This window comes from Anthonomus grandis, chromosome 13 (genome assembly GCF_022605725.1).
Source record: "Anthonomus grandis grandis chromosome 13, icAntGran1.3, whole genome shotgun sequence".
NCBI classification, from domain to species: Eukaryota; Metazoa; Arthropoda; class Insecta; order Coleoptera; family Curculionidae; genus Anthonomus; species Anthonomus grandis.
The window spans coordinates 16195043-16218869 of NC_065558.1; the positions used below are offsets into that span (position 1 = coordinate 16195043).

A 23827-nucleotide genomic window follows, 5' to 3' on the forward strand; every position below is an offset into this window, starting at 1 on the left:
ATCACAAGCTTGGTTAACATTTTGAAAGCTCCATATATGCTTGGTTGTAACCCTTATATGTGGTAGTATTGTTAGGACAACTATCCAATTTTGCTTGCAAATACCTAGACTTTTGGGAGATAAATGGCTACTGTCGTTGTCTAATATTAATAAAACCTTTTTATCTAGGCTAAATTTTACAAAGTTTATGAAATGCAAAAGATTCGAAGTTCGAAAAGCCACTTGTATTACAGCTCTGGATTCTGGTGGTGCTCAAGTTGTCATATTCACGAATACGCGGAAAACGAAGGTAAGTGGCATTGAATTTCCAATTGCATTTACCGTGCCAAAGATCTGACGGTTTGGCCTCCTTCACGTGAAGTAACTTTGGCCACTTGCTTTTTTCTTTTTTTAGAAATGATTTTTCAGGGTTTATGGACAGTCTGCACTCCTGTTTCATCACAATTATATATAGAATCTGGTGTGAACTTTTCTCGAGTCAACACCTCTCTCAGTAAATTGTAGAACTTCCCAATGGTATATTGATCAAAGGCTGTCTCCCGAGAAAGACTGGTTGGTTCCGGAATTCGGAGCCATAACTCCAGGTTCCAGTCATAAAGCACCAAAGCCATTTATATGAAACTTCCATTTTTTGACCAATTTTCTTTGGCATACCGATAAGCAAATTTTCATGTATCGATATAAACTAATAATTTATTCTAGTGGCGGTTAGCAAATATTAAGCTAAACTCTTCTCTTCCTCACAAGTAAAAATTTGTAAACTGGCAAAATTTGGACTAAAGTTTGGCTAAATACTAAATATACTTTTTTAGGGTCATTTTGTCGAGGTGGTATTTTGTAGCCGTGGTTTTCAGCTTGCACCCATCTACAATTTTAAGCACAGCTTTTTCCATTCACTTTTTTGTCTGCTTAAAAGGCATCACTACACAAGTCCCCATCACTACATGATAATCATAATGATTTCATAAAGGGATAATCTGAATTAGTTTTTAATAAGATGATTACACTTACTTTGAATAATGCTGAACTTTTGTATGAGAAACCGTTTTTTTTTCCGGCAAAATTTTTAAGCGTGCTTTAAACGACAACAAACAAATATCAAGTGGCAGTTGACTAGAAAGCATTACACTGATGCCAATTCTCTGGGAAATTCATATTTTAGGTAAATTTGTAAGATTGTCAAACCTCCTGTGGTATCAGCTCTCCCTAGTCTCCCCATTATCTTTTGGTCAGCGCAATCCCCATATTTAACTCCTCTAATCTTCTTCACTTGGGGCTTTGTTAAAAACCGTTTTTTTTACGGAATACACTGGCACAAAAGGGGAAACCCTATGATACTCGAGTATCATAAGTAGCGCCATTGCAACGAAGGTGTCTGTGGATATTTTCTATTTTTCGAACATTTCTGCTGATTATTTTTCTACAGTATCCTCACATCATAATGTTGTAACGCCCCCACTCATCAATTATTTGCTTTCGATACCCATATCCCTCACCTTAACATTAAAATATCCAATATATTTATTAATTCTCATCTTTGGTTTTTTCCAGGGGTCTGGACCAAACGGTGTGACTACTTTACTTCTAAAAAAATTTTGCTTTAATCTCTTCAGATTCTTGTACCAAATCTTCAATCTTTCCCTTTCAACTGGAATTTTGCCGTACTACTGGAAAGAGAATTTTCTAAAACCTATAAGTCAAGCGACAAAACCTCTGGTACCAACTATCATCCGATCAGTATACTCAGCGCAGTATCCAAAGCATTTGAAAGCTTGGTATGTGACATCATCACCTCCCTTCTTGAACCCCTACTAATTAATCAGCAGTTGATTTTGTGAACCAATTACTACACTGTCGAGTATATTTGTGTTCGATCTACCCAATATCTTTAACACCTTTTAAGTCATTTCTACCTGATTTGTCAAATGAATCATCCACGCTTTCAAACGTCATTAAAAAAGTCTCATCAAAATTTCAAGTTACGCAACAAAAATGATCGTTCAAACTCTATCACCATCAATCAAGTCACTCTTGCTGAGCCAGAAAGGCCGGTGAGTCTAATCTAACTCTCCCGGGATCGATACTGATCCTAATCTTTCGTAGGTTCGGGCAAATACTACAAAACATCCTAAGAAAATTCAGTACCTCAAAAAAACAGTCGGAGAAAGATACATATAAGCAATGTACTATCACAGACAATATGGTGGATCCTTGCAGACCGGAACCAGCTGTGGTGATTATTGGAGCTGGAATAGCAGGATTGAGTGTTGCGCAACGATTGGCTCAGTGTGGACTCAGTAAATTTACTGTCTTAGAGGCTACTGAAAGGTATGAAAATATGCCGATGTTAGGAACACCATAATTTGAAATAACTAGTTAAGTTAGGGATTATTTTTTGGTTCGATGAGATTAAATTACAAATTCACTATTTCCAAAGATATTATTTAATTTTTATTCTTATTTCTACAAGCTGATTAAAAGTGTGGGCCCTCTAAAACATTCCACAATTACAGCTTCTGTAGTGAAACTTATTCGTGCTCATTATTTAATGTGCAATTTTCTTTTTAATTAAACAGGTTTTTTAAGGTTTGGAGCTTAATGTTTACTAAAACCATCAGAGCTCTTTTAATAAGAAATACTCACTCTTATAATTTGTTATGTATTTTTCTTCATAATATTCCTACACATTTTTTGAAAATTTAGATTGTCCTATGGTTGGAACCTTTGGTGTGACGCTCAAATTACGACAGAGTTTTACCACTAACCAAAATTCTTTATTTTTACTCTCGACACGTGTTTCGCTAACGATGTTAGCATCTTCGGGAGAAGAAAACTATACTAAAACTACTTACAAATGAGCCTATACAGCTTGTCAGCCAAATGGAATAAATTAGCTAATAAATAGATGGGAGCGTGTTGGAAAAAACTCTCGAACACGTCGATTGGTTTTTATAGTTGCGCATTTTTTTTTTCATAAAAACTTTTTATACAGGGTGTATCAGGTAACGGTGGTCAATACCAACTTGCTTAGTTTAAATAAATCCTCTATGTTAATTAATTTTTAGATTCCTCAGATCATTTTAGACATATTTTGTATACATTGTCCCATACCTATCTTTGACTGTTTCGGAAATATTAAGTAAAATTCAAAAAATAACATTTAGAAAAGAAAATTATTTATTTTTCAAGATTCTCTACAACTCACTTAATACTGACCAAAGGAGGGAGAAAGTAAACTCAAAGTCCAAGTCTCATAAATGTAGCGTCTATTAAAGGTTACGCGTTTCGCCGCATTAGGGCATCATCAGACCTATCGAAATATAAAAACCACACACTGACTCACACTAACATAAATAAAAAAAAATAAAAAATAAAATAAGTTTACACCATCGTGTATTGTTATTGACTCTAAGTCAATAACGATGCATGTATGTGCGTGCATGCAATGTATTTCGATAGGTCTGATGATGCCCTAATGCGGCGAAACGCGTAACCTTTAATAGGCTTTTTGGCTTGGACCAGAAAAATGGTTCATTTAACAGAAATGCACAAAATAACAATTCTACAGATGATTGGCTATGGAGGTAATACACGGACGCAAATGGAAGTAGCTCGCTTATTTCACAAAAATAATAAGTGAGGATACCAAATTGGCTGTTATGCTTGAGTTTGATAAAACACCCACACACATCTACTCGGAAAGCAGCCCCAGTACTCGATATTAGTCATTATTTTCAGACTATTCATCATTTATTAGAATATTAAAAGAAAACAAAATGCATCCCTATAAAATTATACCCACCCAGGAGCTCACGGAAGACGATTTTGACAGGAGAATGTATTTTTGTGAACAAATGATGGCAATGTTAGACAGCAATGTGATCCAATTAGAACACGTTATGTTTTCTGATGAATGCACCTTTACTCTTTACGGTCATGCCAATCGTCAAAATTGCCGTTATTGGTCCAGAGAAAATCGTCGCTGGACGAGAGAAGACAATACTTAATACCCTGAAAAGGTTAACGTGTGGGCAGGAACCAAATATTTCCAGATCGGTGGATAGGGAGGCGAGGATCGATGGAATGGCCGGCACGGTCTCCCGATCTAACGCCATTAGACTTTTTCTTATGGGGATATGTGAAAACTATTGTATACAAAACTAAACCCACTGACTTAGCTGACTTACGAAAACGAATAACCCTGGCAATTAGATCGATCACACCTGAGCTGTTGAGTAACGTTAGAAGAAATTTTTATTTACGGTTAGGGTGTTGCCAAGAAGTTCGTGGCGAGCATTTTGAACATCTACTTTATTGACATTATTGTTTAGATTTGTATTATATATAAGTTTTTAAATATGTTATAACAACTTTCGGCAAATAAATAATTTTCTTTTCTAAATGTTATTTTTTGAATTTTACTTAATATTTCCTAAACAGTCAGGTATAGGATATTGTATACAAAATATGTCTAAAATGATCTGAGGAATCTAAAAATCAATTAACTTACTTATGTTAACGGGTCTTATGTTTAAACTAAGCAAGTTGATATTGGCCACCGTTATCTGATACTCCCTGTATAATAATATAAGTTTTTATGAAAAAAAATGCGCAACTATAAAAACCAATCAATGTTTTCGAGCGTTTTTTCCAACACGCTCCCATCTATTTATTAGCTAATTTATTCCATTTGGCTGACACACACTGTATACTAATGGCATAACTAATAGAGCGGAAAATACATAGCCGCATAGCCACAGCATAAAGAAACTTCATGTCTTTTCGTTTCTTTATGCTGTGGCATAGCCGAACAAATCTTAAACACTAACTAAACTATATAATTGACTATAAGGAATGGTACCTTTATCGCTGTTAAGAATGTTTTTTTTTTATTTTTGAATATTGCTAAACTTTCGTATGCGTCTAATTTTCTATTGTTATTAACTGGTTTAAGCAATTTTGAGTTATCTTTCCCTACAAAGTTACCAGTATTTAACACATATTCAACCAGACTTGACTTTTCAACTCTTGCATATTTCACTACTATATGTATGTTCTTTAATTATGACATTAATTGATGTTCTAGTTTGTTCTATGTATTTTTTTACAGTCGTTGCAATTAATCTCATAGATCCTGGATTTTTCATTGGTTATTTATTAAATTCGTAATTTGGCCGAACTTTGATAGACCATTCTTAAACCTAAGTCTTTTAAAACCCTATGAAAGCCTCTCATCAAGATAGGATCATATGGTATGGCAACGAACGCAACGTTTGCTTATTTTATCTTTTTAAAATATGGTAGAGTTTTTAAGAGCTTTACACCTATATCTTCTAATCAGCTTATCAATAATCTTATCGTCATAACTATATTGCTTTTTCTTTATTAAATCTATTATAACTTAGAGGAAATGAGACCAAACGATGTACTAAGAAATGCATGCAAGCCATTTTATATTTTTAACAATGGTCAGAGTCACTAGTTATGTATCTAAAAGTACTTGTTTCTTTTCTATAAATATCAAATTCTAACTTATTATTACTTTTGATGACAAGAGTATCTAAGAATGGAAGTTGGTTATTTGTTTCTTGTTCGAAGGTAAATTTAATAGATGGAAAACAGTTATTGAGTTGTTCTACAAAATTATCAATAATGCATTTGCTTTTGTCGAATATGGCAAACACGTGTGGCAAACTCGTGGAAAGTATTGGAATGTATTTTTTGCATTTAACTCAAAATGGTTCATTAAGAGCTCTGCTAGGAAGCGAGAGAGGCAATTACCCATGGCTGTACCTTCCAGTTGTATATTTTTTAATACAACAACTCATACTATGAACAGCAGCATCAGTTAGTCAATGTGTTTCCATGCCAAATGATGGTGGTGTCATCTGCAAACATAGTAACCCTACCCTTTATGGGGAGCAAAGGAAGGTCGTTAACATAAAGAAGAAACAATAACGGTCCCAGTACAGAACCTTGTTACCCCTGTAGTTTTTTAGAGATTTCAATGACCACCAAAATTAACCCTTTGAACACGATCAAACGTAACGGACACATGAAAATTAGAAGGACTGCTGCAGTCCCCCCTCCTTATGAACCGGAACAATAATTACTTGTTTAAGGTAATCGAGAATATATTTGAAGTGAAAGATTCATTTAATGAATCTACAAACGCCTGAAGGACATTGGGTGGTAATGCCGAGAATATCCTTAAAGAGATATGATCCCAACCTGCTGATGTTTTATTTTTAAGTTTTCTCATAACATCTCTGACCTCCAAAATATTAGAAGGATTAAAGAAAAATGTCTCTTTCAGATTTGCATGTCTCATATAATCCTGAGCTGTATATCTACAAAAACATCCTTGGTGAGTTCAGAAGCAATGTAACAGTAGTAAGAATTCAGTGTGTCTGCATATAAATTGGATTCCAATTCAAGAGCTGTGCATTCCATCAACTCGTTAACAATATGCCATAATTCTTTTGATTTATTTGGTGAATATTCAATTCTTCTACGATAGTACATAGCTTTAGAAACAGCAATAGTGTTCCTGGAAACCCTCCTATAATTATTAAAATAGACCCTCTTAGATTTTTGCCTAAAACTTTTAAGCCACTAATGTATACCACATAGTATACCATGGCTTTGTCCTTTTAATTTTTTTATTAACAATAGGAAGGCTTCATTGAATTTGTTTAACATAAAAACGTGAAACTTTTTAGTTTATTATGCGCATCCAAAACTCTATTCCAATTGGTTCTTTGGCAAAGAGACCCAAACTTTTAGTATATAGTCTTCCTGGTCAGATAGTCCTGCATTTGACACCACTGCCCAAATTTGAGCAAACATAATCGAGTAGAAAAGATGAATGACCTGTAATGCGTGTTGGTAGATCAACATGCATGTTCAAATTAAAGGCCCGCAAAAGATTTCACAATAACATGTTGTGATTACCGTACTAATTCAGAAAGTCTACGTTAAAAAAGATTCTAATTTTTTCAAAAAAAGATCACAACTTTTAGAGCAGGATCTGTATACCTGCAAAATTACTACAAATTAATTTTTTTGCAATAGGCTGTTGAAAATTCAAATACTTTTTCCTTTAAGAAGGAAATCAAAATTTGCTATTGGGAGAAAAGAATAACTAAAAATAAAATCATTATGCGTCAATATCATAGTGCCACCATGGCGGAATTCCCCTCGAGCGAATTTAGAGACAATAGACCTCTTTCAATCTGCCAACCCCAGAGGCTCATCTTGCTTCAACCAATGTTTGATTAGGATAACGCTATTTGGGAATCCCAGAGAATCTATAAATAACTCTAACTCATTTACCTTATTTCTAACACACTGCATATTCAATAAAATTAAACTGATAGAACCTTCTTTGTACCTCCATTTAAAAAATTGCCAATTGCTCAATGTGCCTTGTCCAAAGTTTTGTTTTGGAAAAAATCATCTTTTGGTAAAATCTAAAAGTTTTAAAAGGCTAAGAAAAACAGGGCTCTTCTGAAAATCTACGCAATCGATAATATTTGGATTCCTGATTTAATGGCGAAAGGCGGTTTGTTGGACGCGAAACTTCCGCTAATCTACTTTGTTTTTTTTTCTGGTTGAATCTCTTCCATTAATCAACATTTTTATCTTTTGATTAGTAATTTATCTAATAAGAATTATGTGGTCGAGCTATTACATCAGTTTATAACAGTTAATAATAGTATCGTTTATTTGCCACTCATCCATTAGCTAACTCAACCCACTTGGTAGGCATAACTTTTATTTACTTCTTTTCAATAACAACTAGACCAGGAGGACGAATTCATTCATGTTGGTTAGGAGATGTAGTCGCTGAAATGGGTTGTCAATGGATCCACGGAGCCTGCATCAGCAATCCTGTATACACTTTGGCAGCCCAGGAAGGACTGCTTAAGCCACCCGTAAAAAGAATAGATAATTCAAAAGGGTAATTTTTAACCTGTCGTTCATGTAATCTTGAAAAACTCTAGTAGATGTATTTTCTAGGTTATATTTGACCAGCGATGGAAGGGCCATTGACCACGGTACCGCCATGATGGCCTACCACGTATTCGGTCAAATCAAACGGGAGGCGGGCAATTTGTTTACCATGGGATGTGGAAAGGAACACGGCTCTTTATTGAACTTTATAAGTAAATTAATTGGATATTTTTTTTATTTTTATTTTAATTTACTTGCGTATTTTAGGCTTAAGAATCCAACAAGAATTGCAAAAATTCCCGGAGGAGCAGAGATACGAAGTTTCTCGTATCTTATATGGATTAACTCAACGAATGCGATATCACGCAGGCGATGACCTGACAAAAGTCAGTGCGGATAATTATGGAAGTTTTATCCCGTTGCCAGGGGGTAGTGTGCAGATACCTTTGGGATTTGTTGGTAAGCAGTTTTTTTTTTGTCATAATACGTATCATACATTCTTCCCGAAGTTTATTTTTAAGGTAAGCTAACTTTTAACTTTGTAATCAGAATGACCAATAATGACATAAACAGAGACTGAGATAAACATTTTGTAAAGAGACGGGTCCTGTGATACATTATTTTAAAGAGTTACTTTTATGTTAGAGGACTAAAAGACCTTTAAAACGATGTCCAACTTTACCTTTATTTTTGTGAAGGGTGTCTACGATGTCTTAAGGCATGAAATGAGCTGCTCAATTTTTATGCAAAATTTAACCGCTCTTATTATTTTTGTTGCTACCTCACGATGTGTTCTTGAAAGTGAGTCTTAAAAATACTCAAAGGTTAATTAATAATTTAGTGCTAAATTACTCTATCCCAGATGCGAAAGTCCGCCGATTCACGTTTAATCTATTTCTGTGATTTCAGCAAAAATGACCTAAGATCCGTATGGATAGTGAGAAATTGTTTTTATTATATGATATATGAGTAAATAGGAAAATGCATTTTTCGACCTCGTTTTTGAGCCTAAAAATGGGCTCTTAAAATGCAATATCTCGGCTAATATGAGAGCTAGTCTTGTTAGATTCGGAAGGACGAAACTAAGCCAAAACCATTTGGAATTTTTCGGGTAGTGCCGAGATATACACCTCCAAAGTTTGGGATTTTTCTTTTTTCGAGTATATATCCCCCATATTAAATTTTTTCACCAAATAATAATTACTTTGGAAATCGAACTAACTATACCAGCTTGCTCCCATCACCAACATCACGAAAACACCGGGTTATAACGGGATTTTGAGCCCAAAAATTGATCCTAAAAATACAATATCTCGGCTAATATTAGACTTTGTTTGCAAGAACCTTGACCACAACAAGACCTTGCGGATGGTCTCATTAAATTCGGAAGGATGAAACTAAGTCAAAACCGTTGGAGTTTTCCCGATAATACCCATGGAAGCCGAGAGATCGATCTCCAAAATTTGGGATTTTTGATTTTTCGAGTATACCCTCCCGTAACGAATTTTTTCGAATACCAAATTATTAGTCGCACGGTCTATGAGAACATAGACTGGAATAATAATCAATTCTCGCACCTAACATAAGATTGCGCCTATTATGTACCCCATAATATACGCAATCTTGCTACTTAACAGTATAGTAGGAAGAACGCGACGTAGAGGTACATAAGTCGGATCGGAACTTTCGCATCTGGGTTAGAGCAATTTGTGGTTTGGGAGATAGATGCCGTTTAATAAAGCTTAATATTTAGTATATTACTGTTAAATATTTTATTTTAAAAAGCCTGGCCAATGAGTCTAAACACACTTTGAATGAACTAGCTTTGAGTAATGTAATCTTCATTGCCTAGACAAAGGATATAAAGGATTTTCATAAAGGACTATAAGGGCAACGAGAGAGCCGATAACGATAAAATTCACAGGGCTAAAAATTGGTCAAAGGAATTACTAGGCAGCCACATTAAATATTGGGCCAAGGAGATTACAAACATGAACAGATGTCTAAAGACCTAAAAGAAATTTCGTCGTCTTTTAAATTAGTTTCAAAAACCTCTAAGGTGGCGCAATAGGTCAAAAATCAATATTGGGAATAAGGTCAAGAAGTTGATGTAGGGTCTACTACTACTACTATTATTTTAAGAAGGTTTTTTTAATTTAATTTTCATTTAAGAGGAAAAAGGGTAATATATGTGTCAATCTTCAAAAATTTTTAAATTATCGTCGCTTAAAGTCACATTTTCGGCTTATGACGTATCTAGAAATTCATCAAAAGATAAATTGGCGGATTTCAATAAAAAATATTTATAAGAAATTCAAATGTCGAATCAAGAGGTTTTAAATTATACAGTGCGGCTCTTAATTGCCCCCCCCCCCTTATCTTTTGAATTCGTTTATATAAAAATTTTAAATTTGGCACACATTATTAGCAGCCTAAATACTACTGTTTGGTAGTATTTAAGGTTTAGTATTTAAGGTGGTCTAGCTCATTTTGCAAAACTTCAAAATGGCAGCGGGACGCCATTGTGAAAAATAAAATTAAATAGAAAGGGATACATTGTTTGAAAGCCCCCACTGAATGTTTTATGATCCTAGAATATTAAGTCATTACTTCTACCCATAGCAAAATAGCAACCCTTACATCTTATTTTTCGCATTTTTATTTCCATTTAAAATAATTAAACCTTGCGTAACATTAAACGTAACACAAAAATGTAACTAATTCACTACAAAAGATGTTGAAAATGTGCACCATTAACTTCAAGACAGTAAAATAATCTATTGGAGAACTCTCCACGAATATTTTGAAAAGTGGCAACATCAATATTGCGACATGCATCAATTAGTCTTTGACGTAGTTCGATGATAGATTCTGGCTGAGTGACGTAGACTTTTTGTTTTAAGTAGCCCAATAAAAAAAGTCCAGAGGAGTAAGATCAGGCGACCTGGCTAGTCACTCGGTAGGCCCTTGACGATCAATCCATCGATTAGGGCAAGTATTAGTCAAATATTCTCCAACATTTCTGTTAAAGTGAGGCGGTGCCCCATCTTGTTGAAAAACTGCTTATAACGCAAATTCATGAGCATTGTCTTCAATAATTTTAAGGATCAGTGATTCTACTGCGTTTTTCAACATGTTTAAGTAAATTTAGGTGGCTAATTATGTGTGCCAAATTTCAAATTTTTATATAAACACATTCAAAAGAGAAGAGGGGGGGGACAATTAAGAGCCGCACTGTATATTTGTTTTCCATAATGAAAGATTGTATTTCTATTAGTTTAAGTACTCTGAGACTGAGGAATTTGAAGTAATTTTGATTGATAATAAATCTACTGTAAGTATGTTTACTGTGTGTCAGTTTTGTATCGTGGACCTAAGTCACACGACAGTTCAAAGACAACCAGCAACTGACGCTGAAAATTGGCAAAGGCAGTAAAGCTTTTTCCTTTTGTTTCACTGATACGGCCGATATTATTCCAAGGTGAAATAAATAAACCTGACCAATCACATAAAGCGTTGAAGAAGGCTACTTATAGGATATAACTACGTTAGTAAAGTAAGGGTGCAAAGGAAAGTGTAAGGAAGCAATAAATAAGGGTGCTTTTTTAAATAGAGTTCTTACATGAAACAAATCTAGATAAGAAACAAGATTTGTTTATAACTAAGCGTTTGATAAGGAACAAAATGCATATAGAACTAGTACTTTTAAGAAAGCAAATATGTCTCCCAATCGTATAATCGTCTTCCAACGAGTTCCACCAGTAAAAAGTTCTACAGTGTAATCTTAGCATGCCTGTAATTATTCATTTCGGTGTAATAAACGCACCACTATACCCCAAAACAAGATCTTTGTAAGAATTCAACAAGGTTACGCTGTTAGTGATATTTTTTAGAAAATCATATTAAACCGGTTGGATCAGAGTTAAGGTCAAAATATACTATGATAAATCATAATCCTACATATTTCGAACAGCACGTAAACATCCCTCGGCTATAATGTTCGCAAATAGATCCAACCGAGAGGTTGAAAGATGTATCACAGGTCTACATACTAACAGACCTTTATGAAAGGGGTCATTTATATAAAAAACAAACAGTAAAAGCCCAAAATAAATGTTTTGGAACCCCTTATAGAATTAAATTTTATGTAGGATAGTAAAAAAAACATGGAAAGTGAGTAGTACTCTTAACTTTAACATAAACATATCGCCTCTCTCTCTATCCATCAGATAAGAGCCACAAATAACGCTTATTTGGAGTATTTTTAATGAGAAAATATGATCGATAGTGTCGAATGCCTTAGACAAGTAAAAAAAAAGACTATTCTCGTTTTTTTATTCAAGGTCTCAGAATTAAAATTAAATTGCAAGTTGCTTTAAACAGTTTAACATAAAACTACAAGTAAAATTCACTTAATTATAAAGCGTAGGGCGAACTTTGGAAAATTATAAGGACGCCTTTATCTAACGCCTTATATCTTCTGAACTTTGGTACATAATGTAAAAGAAGTTATTCATTCTTGCAGTGAATTTGTGGTATAACTCAAATAAAAAAGTAATTTCCTGTCGTGTAAAGTTAGCCAAAGTTAGAGCTTATACTTACAATTGCACAACTTATGAATTTTCTAACTTACATAATTTAATTTATTTTATTTCAAATGCAGAGCCAAAAAATATTTTTAAAATTAATTTAAAAAAATAATTAATTTTAAAAAATTAAAATTAAATAAAAAAATAAAATTATAATTAATTTTATATTTTACAACAATTATTTAAAATCAACGCTTATCAATGTCACGTTTAAATATTTTATAGCTTACAATTTTTAAATATTTATTGCTAATGGAAAACTTGCAACAAACTGCAATGCACGAGCAGCATCGCGGTTGTATCATGAACGTTATCCCGAACGATAGCATCCTGGATACAAAATGTTTATTGCGGTTCATCGGCGGCTCACTGAGACAGGCATGTTTAAGACCAAGATGCCTGATACTGGTGTTGCTCGAACCGTAAGAACGGTCGAATTTGAAGAAGAGGTGCTTCAGCGAGTTGCCGATGAACCATCAAATAGCACACGTGACGTCGCTAAGAATATGAATACAAGTAACGCTTCTGTCTGGCGGGTACTACACGAGCAACAACTCCATATTTACCATTTCCAGAAAGTTCAAGGTATGACTGCAGCCGATTATAATCCTCGAGTTTAATTTTGTCGATGGCTTCTGGATCACATCATTGCACAACCAAATTTTTTACGATATGTTTTGTGGACCGATGAAGCCTCTTTCACAGTCTTTTTAATAGTAGGAATAGCCATGTTTGGGACGAAGAAAATCCTTATGCAATTTCTCCAAGAAAACATCAGAATCGTTGGTCTGTCAACGTATCGGCAGGCATCGTTGATGATTATTTAATTGGGTCATACCTTCTACCAAAACGGTTAACAGGACTAGCGTTTCTTGGAGGAAGTTCTCCCAGAACTTCTTGAAAATGTTCCACTAAACGTTAGACAGCAAATGTGGTTTCAGCATGATGGAGCGCCGGCTTACTTTGCTGTACAAGTACGCGAGTATTTGGCTCAGTGGTTTGGGCACCGTTGGATTGCCAGAGGTGGAGCAGTTTCTTGGCCTCCTAGGTCACCCGATTTAACGTCGCTCGTTTTTTTCTTGTGGGGTCATGTAAAGTCTTTAGTCTACGAAACTCCAGTAGAATCAGAGCTAGACTTAATTGGACGAATAACAGCAGCATTTGAAATCATTCAAAACGAGAATCAAATTTTTAGTGTAGTCCGCCGAAATCATGTGCGGCCTTTAAATCGGTGCATTGAAGTTGGAGGAAGACATTTGGAATAATTGTTGTGATGGTATCATATACAAAAGGTAAAAATAAATGCATCAGATCCTATTTAGGTAATTAATATTTTTTCTAAATTTAAACGCGTCTTAGGGCCGTAGTGGCGTAGTGACACATTTCCGGACATGGGTTCCTATACTCAAATGGATTCTGCTGTTGCACTGAACAACCCCTAGAAGTTTGATTCCATAGTTCTGAAACACCCTGTATAATTGATATTAAAGGGGATTCACGATAAAATAGACGGAAAATAGTACATGCCATTTAAAACTTTGGGAAATTTTTTTTTTCTAAGGCTAATAACATTAAATCCCGCTTTAACATTACAACTATAGTTGTAATGTTAAAGCGGGTAGTAGAGAAGTGATTTCTAGATTTGAGGAACGACCAAATGAAATGTTTAAGCATTTTTTACGTTAAGCCTTAAACTATTATTCACTGAACGCAAGACAATACTATATAGATCCTCTTGCAAGAGTTGGAAATCAAATGGTAACTTTAAGACTTTAAATAGAGTTTAAGGTCGTCGGTAAAGAATATGAAACTAGTGTGGGAAATGGCATTGCATATATCATTGATAAAAAGGTTGACGTAAATGGGACCAGAATGTGTTAATCTTAGATTGATATCATAAGACTTCATTTTATTTTTTTTCTAATCATAATAAAAAAAGATATATTTCAACTTTTAGTTGTATTTTTTAACGAAATACAATTTTTGTACTAATGTATTTTTGCTTAAATCGGAGTATTTTAAGCCATTGAACTCTCTCCCAAAAAGTTTGTCCGATTACTATCAGACTTATCCTGTAATAGAGTGTGTACCTAATCTATGTAAATCTTACAAACTTCATAAGTTTCTTTAATTCTTAGGTGTCCTCTCGCCTCTACTTAAAGAACTTCCAGAGTGCAGCGTGAAATTTGGTAAGCCGGTGGGTTTGATCAGGTGGGGCGCAGTACAAGGGCGTAAAAAGGGCGGCCCAAGGGCGGTAGTTCAATGTTGCGATGGTGAAGAATACTGTGCCGATTATGTAGTACTAACAGTATCCTTGGGGGTACTCAAAGAGCATGCGGAAAAGATGTTTTGCCCCGCTTTGCCCGCCAATAAAATGGAGGCCATTAATTGCTTGGGTAAGCTAGGACTTTAATTAATTTCATGTTAATTATATAATCGAGGATCTTTTTTTAGGCTATGGTAACATTGATAAGATCTTTTTGGACTATGAGAAACCTTTTTGGGTGTGGTCTGAGGGAGGAATTAAGTTTGCTTGGTCCCCAGATGAGCTCTCTCATCGAACTGACTGGACTAAAGGTATTCATTTTATTAACGGAATAAGGAATAAGTGAAAATAGTTTGTTTTGTACTTTATAGGCTTAGTTTCAATTGAAGAGGTAGAAGGAAGCAAACATGTTTTATGTGCCTTTATATGCGGGCCAGAGTCAATTGTTATGGAACATGCCAGTGATGAAGAAGTAGCAGAAGGTAAAATGACAGTTCAAGAAACAGTTTATTTATTGAAGCTTCATATCATGAAATTAATTAAATTTCCTATAATTTTAGTTAATATAAGATTGGCATTATTCTTCAAAATATGTAGAGTTAGTCTTCTTAGTATTTAAGGCATTTATACTGGATCAATTTAACATTGCATACAAGAAGTCAAGAAATCATTTTCAGTTTGGTCATTCATAAATCTAGGGTTCATAACACAATCGAAAAAGCATGAAATACTACATGTTAAATACTAAATACTATTAAAAAAAATTGATCTAAAATTTTTAATAGGATTGAACCTTCCACTACTACTTTTCGTCCAAAGCGCTTAAGTTGAAACTTTTCATTGAAATTTCAGAAATTATAAGAGGCTTTGCTCTAATAGTGTTGAATCCATCAGCACTTCAATAGTATGATATATCATGCTCACGCCCCCATATTTGGCATTTAGGTATGATCATTACGAGATTCACTTCTTTAATTTACAGGTATTACGAGAGTGTTGCGACAGTTTACCGGAGATGCTTCCTTGCCTTATCCCTCTACTATTTTACGTTCAAAATGGGCCTCAGATCCATACTTTTGTGGGTCTTATTCATACATGAATTTGAACTCTAATGTGGGTCACCAGTGTGACTTGAGCTGTCCAGTGCCGGGCTCTTGTGATCCTGTTCCGCCGATTTTGATGTTTGCTGGAGAAGCAACCTGTGCTGGTAAGACCCTTTAAATGTATTTAAGATATCGTTAATTATATCGAGAGACACCTAAGAATGTTTACATTTACAGCTCTTAGATCAAAGATCATGATTTTTTCATCATGATTCAATCATCATTTTTATTGGATTTTTTAAGCACAACCCATTCCAGCACCCTTTATACTGACCGTATTAAGAGAAAATTCAATGATTTGGACCTATGTGGCTTTATTAAGGCTTTGAATAAAATTATATTGATCTTGCCATTGAAATTATCCTAGGTACTCTTCAAGTATACATTATTTTAGATATACACTATAATACTCTTATTGTCTTCTATATACATACCAATTAAGGTTGTGTTGTATGAATATACAACAATATTCATAAAATTAACATTTATACAATATTCTTTTTAGAAACAGCATAACACCTTATCTTATTAAACAAAAAATCTTAAAAATTAAATTTAATATCTGGCCATTTTGTTTCATAAGAAAAAACAGCATATGTTTAGTTATATATACAGTGTGGCCCAAATTGGGTGTACATGTATGGGTATCTTGGAAACTATAAGAGATAGAAAATTGGTTAAATAGGGAAAGTTGTAGGACATTTAGTTACCAATTAAGTGCCGCTTTCAGAACGATTTTATCTTTTTTCCGATTTTGAAATATTTGGAAAAAATCAAAAAGTTGCATTATGGAAAAAGGGCTGTATTTTTTTTATTTCAACGTATTTTTAAAATCTGTAAAAACATTATTAGGACAACTTTTTAAGGACAACGCATACCTGAATTCAGTTTTTGTTTTCGACGTTTCGGTTCTGAGTTTCCATCCTCAACTTCTTTTTTTCTTATGGCGGCCATTTTGTTTTTTTGCTGAATTAAAAAGATCTTTTTCTTCCCTTTAAAATGATGTATAACACTTTATGAAAATATTTTGTCTTTAAGTCAAAAAATTAGATAGTTTATTTTTCGCTGAGTTGGCCACGACTTTTATTGGCATTTTGTCATACACACAATTTTTATTAACTTACTAACTTGCTAACTTATACTTTTACGTAATTTGTATTTACATTTTTGTTAAAACATTTTTCACATTTCTTTAAAACACTTCTAGTTACCTTGCGCAGGGTGTTTCTATTTATATTATTTAAGACATTCCGAACCCTATCCTCTAGTTGTTTGAGTGTCGCAGGAGGTTCAAATTCGTAAACTTCATTTTTAACACATCCCCAAAGATAAAAATCCAGGGGTGTAATATCTGGAGACCTAGCTGGCCAATTTACAGCACCGCGGTTCGCGATAAGTTTATTATTAAATGCTTGCGTTAACAAGTTTTGAACGTCCCGAGTATTATGTGCGAGACACCCGTCCTGTTGAAACCACACATCATTCCATATTTGTTCTTCAGGTATTTTAGCTCTCACGGCAGGTAATATCTGCTCTTCCAAAAGATTTAAATATCTTTGACCCGTCAGTGTTTGGTTATAAATAAAGGGCCCAATAAGGTGATTATCTAAAAACAATTATAGCATTTTACTTGAAAATTATTTTGTGGAGTGGGTAATTAACTTACCGTACATACCACACCATACATTAAATCCAAATCTTACTTGTAGTCTACGTTCAGCTACTTCATGAGGATTCTCAGTAGCCCAAAAGTGACGATTATGCCTGTTAAATACTCCGCAGTTGCTAAAAAACGTTTCGTCGGTCCAAATAATCTTCCTGCTGAAATTAGGTATTTCTTGACATTGCCTTACAAACCAGTTTGAAAATTCTAATCGTCTTGGGTAGTCTGTATCCCTTAAACCTTGAACAATAGTAGGCTTATATGGATGATATTTATTTTTTTTTAAGGACTCTTTGAATGGTAGTCCTTGGTATATTCATATCAGTTGCAGCTTTTCGGGTCGATGTTTTCGGGTTGGCATTAAAATGATCTAAAATGTTTTCATCGCGAGCTTCATTGTCCCTTTGATAATTTTCTGGCGTCGGTATTTCAAAACTTCCATGAGTTCTAAGGTTCATGACAAGCCTAGCGAATAGTCTTGGACCTGGCTGTTGTCTCTCAGGATACAGTTCCAAATACCTAGCGATTGCAAGATTTGCATTTCTATTACATGTAATATAACATTCCAATATGTCAAATTTTTCTTCACTGGTATATCGCATGGCTATTTTCGGAAATTAAAAATTTAAACAAAACTCACTAAAGACAAACGAAAACAACTAGATACGAAAAAACTGTTTAACATTTAACACTAACAAGAACAAGAACAAAAAATTAACAAGATAAGAACTACTAAACAAGATAAAAAGTTAAATCAAATAAATAATATTTTGCAAAACTGTCAGTAAATGACGCTAAATCATTAAGCAATAATAATTGTTTATATGACAAATCGCCTCCGTAGTCATGGCCTCCGCATTCATGGCCAACTCCGCGAAAAATGAACTTTGTAACTTTTTGACATAAGAATGAAATATTTTCATAAAGTGTTATACATCATTTTAAAGGGAAAAAAAAGATCTTTTTAATTTAGCAAAAAAACAAAATGGCTGCCATAAGAAAAAAAGAAGTTGAGGATGAAATCTCAGAACCGAAACGTCGAAAACAAAAACTGAATTCAGGTATGCGTTGTCCTTAAAAAGTTCTCCTAATAATGTTTTTACAGATTTTAAAAATACGTTGAAATAAAAAAAATACAGCCTTTTTTCAAAAATGCAACCTTTTGATTTTTTTCAAATATTTAAAAATCGGAAAAAGATAAAATCGTTCTGAAAGCGGCACTTAATTGGTAACTAAATGCCCTACAACTTTCCCCATTTAACCAATTTTCTATCTCTTATAGTTTCCAAGATACCCATACATGTACACCCAATTTGGGCCACACTGTATAAAGTGATAAATACAGGTCAACCTTCATACTTAAGAAAAAACTTGTTACACTGTCTAAAATTCAGATAGGATTTGGGCACTTAGCAAATGTTCAATATTTTGGTGTGCTATTACATAAAACCCCTACATATGAACAACCTTTCAGATACGTTGCTATAAAAATGTGTAATAAGGTACAACAGGGTATAAAAACTTTATCACTTCTTAAGTTTAAGAGCTATCAAAAAATCATTATTACAAGAGCATCATCCAACTTTAAGCTTTGCGTATCTATATGTGTGATTTCAAAAAATTATATATATTATATTAGTGAATATAATTATATTAGTGAATATTTTTTCTTTTGCTTAGTTCTTTTCATTGTTTGTTTTTGAAATATTAAATAATTTTTAAGGTTTTTTCACAATAGGTCTTACATTTAAATAGTTCTGTTGCTATCAGGTATATAATCGCGAATGAATCCTATTTTGTCTATATGTCAATTACATCTAGGTATAGGCTATATCCAGCTTGTTCTGAAACTCTCTGTTCTGATATCATTGAGTTTCCAAAAAAAAACAAATCTGCTAAAAAGTTTTATTTTTTTTTGGTTAATTAGTTGTTGGATGATGATCGTGGACAGACTACCAGGTTTGCTACAGTCTGAAAATTTATAATTTACTTGGAGTTCCGAAAATCTCCCAAGAGTAGAATTGTTGAAGATTTCGCTATCTTTGTTTTTTCAATTACTATTTGTCATATTGCAACTTTACCTTTTGGGTTCTAGATACCTTAATTTATGTTTTAATGCTTGATTCTTAGAAGGCGACATCATTCCCAAACAAGTTAAGAAATGCATATTCTCTGTATGCTAATTGAATGAACTAGTGGCAGAATATTTAAATCCATTATTAAAAACTATTTCATAAAGCATGTAATTACTAATAGCAGTAATAAAAATGCCCTCTCATTCAATGGCGTAACAACGCGTAACGACATTTGTTGTGTTCGAAAATTCGTATGGGGTCCCCAACCCTTACGGGCTCTCCTCCTTGTTTTTTTTTGGCCCTTGCAAATCATAAGTGAAAATACAATATGTTTTCAATCTCAAAATAGTTTAATTTATTAAATAAAAATATTTTTACAATGAAAATGACATAGGTTTTGATGTATTAATCAAAAATACCGACGATGATTGTCTTAATTAAATTTTACAATAGGTACAACTAAACTTATTCATTAAAAATGTTTCTTTCGTGCTTTGGCTTCTTCAAATGCCTTTATCAACTGACAAATATCAAGGTTTCGTGCAGTTTCATTTTTAATTGACAGTATACTTAATGAACTTAATCGTTCTTGTCCCATTGTAGACCTTAGAAAATTTTTGATAATCTTAAGTTTCGAAAATGTTTTTTCTACACTCGCAATAGTAACTAAAATAGTCAAAAACATGTAACACGCAGTTATTATTTCTGAGGAGCTAGTACACGATAGTTTTCAATCAAAATTAATTCTAACATTTGTTTCGTTGACTCCATTTTCTTTACACTGTTGCCAAAACAAGCTTTGAAAGATAACAACTAATTTAAATTAAATTTCATTGAATTCAATTTAAATAGCCAAAATTTCTTTTTCAACACTTTTCTGATATTATTCTGCAGTAGTAAGCGGAGCAAGGGGTGGGAGGGGGCTTCGAAAGGCTCGTGTTTGATGGAACATCGGTAGTTACGCCACTGCTCTCATTGTTAAAAATCAGTGGTCAATTTTGGTAATTTTTTCTATTTAAATTCTTTACGGCTGACTTGTATAAAAATCTTACGAACATTTAGAAAAAGTATGAGTCTGGTCCATGAAAATTGGCTACTGTCCACGAAAAAAGGTGGCTCTGTTCTTTTGTGGGCTTGGAAAGGCAACGAAATAAACAATATCGCAATAGTCCAAAAGTGATAATGTTACTTTTAGACTATTGCGATATTGTCTATGGGCCCTGTTTGCTTGGACTGGATAAGTATAGAATTGAAATATTACAGAATTCTTGTATGCGTCATTTAGCATGTCTGAAGAGAAGAGACCACATTCTTCCGAAACCCTCCTATCTAGTTAATAAATTACTTCTTGCTCTTCCTCTAGTTAAGATGTTAACGAAGTTAGCATATTCTCCCGAAGATAATAACATCGTTAGCGAAACGCGTGTAGAGAGTAAAATAAAGAGTTTTGGTTTGTAGTAAAACTGTCTCGTGTTTTGAGTGTCACACCAAAGGTTCCAACCGTACGACTATTCTTTACCGTTTAATTATATTGCACGTAATTTCAGGTTGGGCCTAAGCAGCCTATGGCTGATCCACGCCCTTATAAAGACTTCGAATTTTGAAAAATATATTAAATATTGATAGTTCAATTGCAGTGTCAAAAAATGCCGAGCAATTGTTAATTTAGACGAATATGTTTTACTTTTGCGACTGTTTCATATTCTTTACCTTATATTTCTGAACGACTACCTAAAAAAAATGAGCACTTATTAGTTTATGACTTCTTTTGTTCATTGTGAATTCCCAAGTGTGGTTAACAAATGTTATTAAAAAAAATACTTGTTTGAGAGAATAAAACGTTTTATATTAATTCTTTATATTCGTCTAATTTCGAATGTAAGTATTCTGCGTTTTTAATGAAAAATTGAATTTTATTTTCTCTTTTTTCAGGTTACCACTCAACGGTTCACGGATCAAGAATTAGCGGAATTAGGGAGGCCGAAAGAATCGTTCAGTTAACAAAGAAATTTGGAGGCCCACCTCCCAAATAAACTGCCACCAGTGGAGTTTTATATTCTGTATAAGAGTTAACCTTTTGTTTATATTTATGTCTTTTTATGCTACAATAAAATATATTTATGAAAAATAAAAATTACCCTTCTTTGATTTTTTTTTGTTTAGCTTTAGTTAAAAAGTGATATTGGTGAATTATTTTTTTATATTATAATCTGGTTATTTTAGGACATCACTCTACAGTCCAAGGAGCCAGACTCAGCGGAATCAGAGAAGCAGAGAGAATTTTACAACTTACAAAGAAATATGGCGGACCACCACCTACTGTATAATAAAAAACAGACATTTACTTGCCTCCACACACATCTATATAATTTATTATTTATTACATATTGTATAAGTACGTTATAATCAAAAAAAATAATTATAAATATGTCTTTTTTGTGCAGTATTAAACAATAATAAAAATATAAACCAAGCGTCTTAATAAATTCATTAACACAACAACAAAAACAACATTTTAGGAGTAGATTTATTTAGAGTTTTATGCTAATACTTCGTCGGCAGATTCCTTGACTTCTTGCCAAGAAACGTCAATGTCTTTTTCTTCGGTGAATCTTGAACAAACAGCCATTCGGAGGAAGTAAGTATCACGAATCTTTGATGGAACCAAATGTATGACACCTAGAACAATAAGTAAATAAGCAATTGATTTATTTGTCAATAGGCACAAATCCATACATATATCAATTGTAAATATAATATTTAGGAGACAATAGAAAAGTTCTAGGCAGAAGAAGTCGGTGTGTCCACTAGACCATAAAAATTTGTTATTTTCTTGCGAATGTGCCAGCAAACTGGCAAGAGAATTATTTCAAGGAAACCATAGTTATTTACAAAAAAAAATTAACATTTGAACATAATTATGAAAACAAAAATATTGGCAGGCTAGATATGAAAGTGTATGGATAGATATAACCAGTTCATACCGGGTGTCCAGGAGCTCTTTCAACAATCTTACAGGGTGATTCTTTAACAAAAATTAGAAGAAAATTTTATAAGAATGTATGTACTAAACATCTTACTTTTAGATCTACAGGGTGTTAAAAATTGAAATTTTTTTTTTTAATATCTTTTCTACCAGTAGACACTTTTAATAAAAATTTTCCGTCCTTAGTGTGAAATGGAAAGAATGTGTCGCAGGTTTAAGACTCCAAATAAAACTGATTTTATTTCAGAAGAATTTCCGACGTTTCGGCCTTTATTTAAACCATCTTCGGGGCTGGAAATGACACGTTACACTTTACATTTAAATAAACAAATTAATAAATAAATAAATAAATAAATTAAAACATTAAATAAGAAACACTGTAAAACAGGCAGTCTTATTTTCCTATGCTTACATCAAATTTTAAAGATTATAATTTACAAAAAAAACTAGATACTTTTGTTTTTAAATTTGCAAATGTGTTTTGTCCATGAGGGGGCATTTTTTAACGTACAAGAAAGAAAAATCATTTTTACCAGTGGCGTCCGTAAGGGGTTTATCGTAAATATTTTTTAATAAAATAACAGTACGACACTGGATTTTTCTGAAATAAATTTATTTTTTTTAATCACTGTTTAGTTTGAAGTAAATAAAAACCTTTTTTTAGGAATGTTCATTTCAATAAATAAGCACGTAGCAACGTATTTCACTATTATTAAAAGTTTCTTTTAATTTTGTCAGTAGAAAGAATATGCTGCTGTTCATTTAGTTTATGGCGAATCATAGTATAATGCTAGACTAGCTCAACGCAGGTATGCTGAAATTCCTAACAGAAGACATCCATTGCACTCTACGTTCTGCACTTTATCAGCGGTTGCGAGAGAGGATCAGTCATTATTTATTTTCAAAAAGCTCAGGCGTTTTTCAAACAAGATTTACCCCTTTCCCCTCCCGCTTAAAATTTTCCCACTAGCTGCAAAATAAAAAAAACCACAATCAGTTTTTTTAAGATTGTTTTTAGTGATGAATCCCTTTTACTAAGAATTAAATTTTTAATATTTATAACGTCCATTATTATTCATATGTTAAAGAAAATACTCTCGTTTTTTAAGAGGCCTATCATCAACACGGATTAAAAATTAATATTTGGATAGCAGTAATTGGTAATATTTTATAAGGGCTCGTCGCTTAA

At 33.4% G+C, this 23827-nt stretch overlaps 2 protein-coding genes across 5 annotated transcripts in view; one reads left to right on the forward strand and one right to left on the reverse strand.

Annotated features, from left to right (window-relative positions):
- The first annotated feature begins 1887 nt into the window (after positions 1 to 1887).
- Positions 1888 to 22126, forward strand: LOC126743566 (spermine oxidase). Of its 3 annotated transcripts, XM_050450715.1 has the most exons (11): positions 1888 to 2051; positions 2104 to 2328; positions 7805 to 7963; positions 8023 to 8168; positions 8224 to 8415; positions 14684 to 14941; positions 15000 to 15122; positions 15183 to 15293; positions 15794 to 16018; positions 21585 to 21712; positions 21876 to 22126. In XM_050450715.1, the coding sequence occupies exons 1-10, from the start codon at positions 1993 to 1995 to the stop codon at positions 21683 to 21685; spliced, it is 1599 nt and encodes a 532-aa protein (XP_050306672.1). In that variant the 5' UTR covers positions 1888 to 1992; the 3' UTR covers positions 21686 to 21712; positions 21876 to 22126. The 3 variants fall into 3 exon arrangements, with proteins under 3 accessions (XP_050306672.1, XP_050306670.1, XP_050306671.1); XM_050450713.1 differs by lacking the exon at positions 21585 to 21712; XM_050450714.1 differs by lacking the exon at positions 21876 to 22126 and having other exon boundaries at positions 21585 to 21786.
- LOC126743568 (aromatic-L-amino-acid decarboxylase-like) overlaps positions 21993 to 23827 on the reverse strand; it is a 47021-nt gene continuing 45186 nt past the window's right edge. For both annotated transcript variants that reach the window (XM_050450718.1, XM_050450717.1), the window contains exon 11: positions 21993 to 22331. In XM_050450718.1, coding sequence (XP_050306675.1) covers positions 22192 to 22331 — 140 coding nt within the window. In that variant the 3' untranslated portion in view covers positions 21993 to 22191. The remainder of the gene's footprint in view (positions 22332 to 23827) is intronic.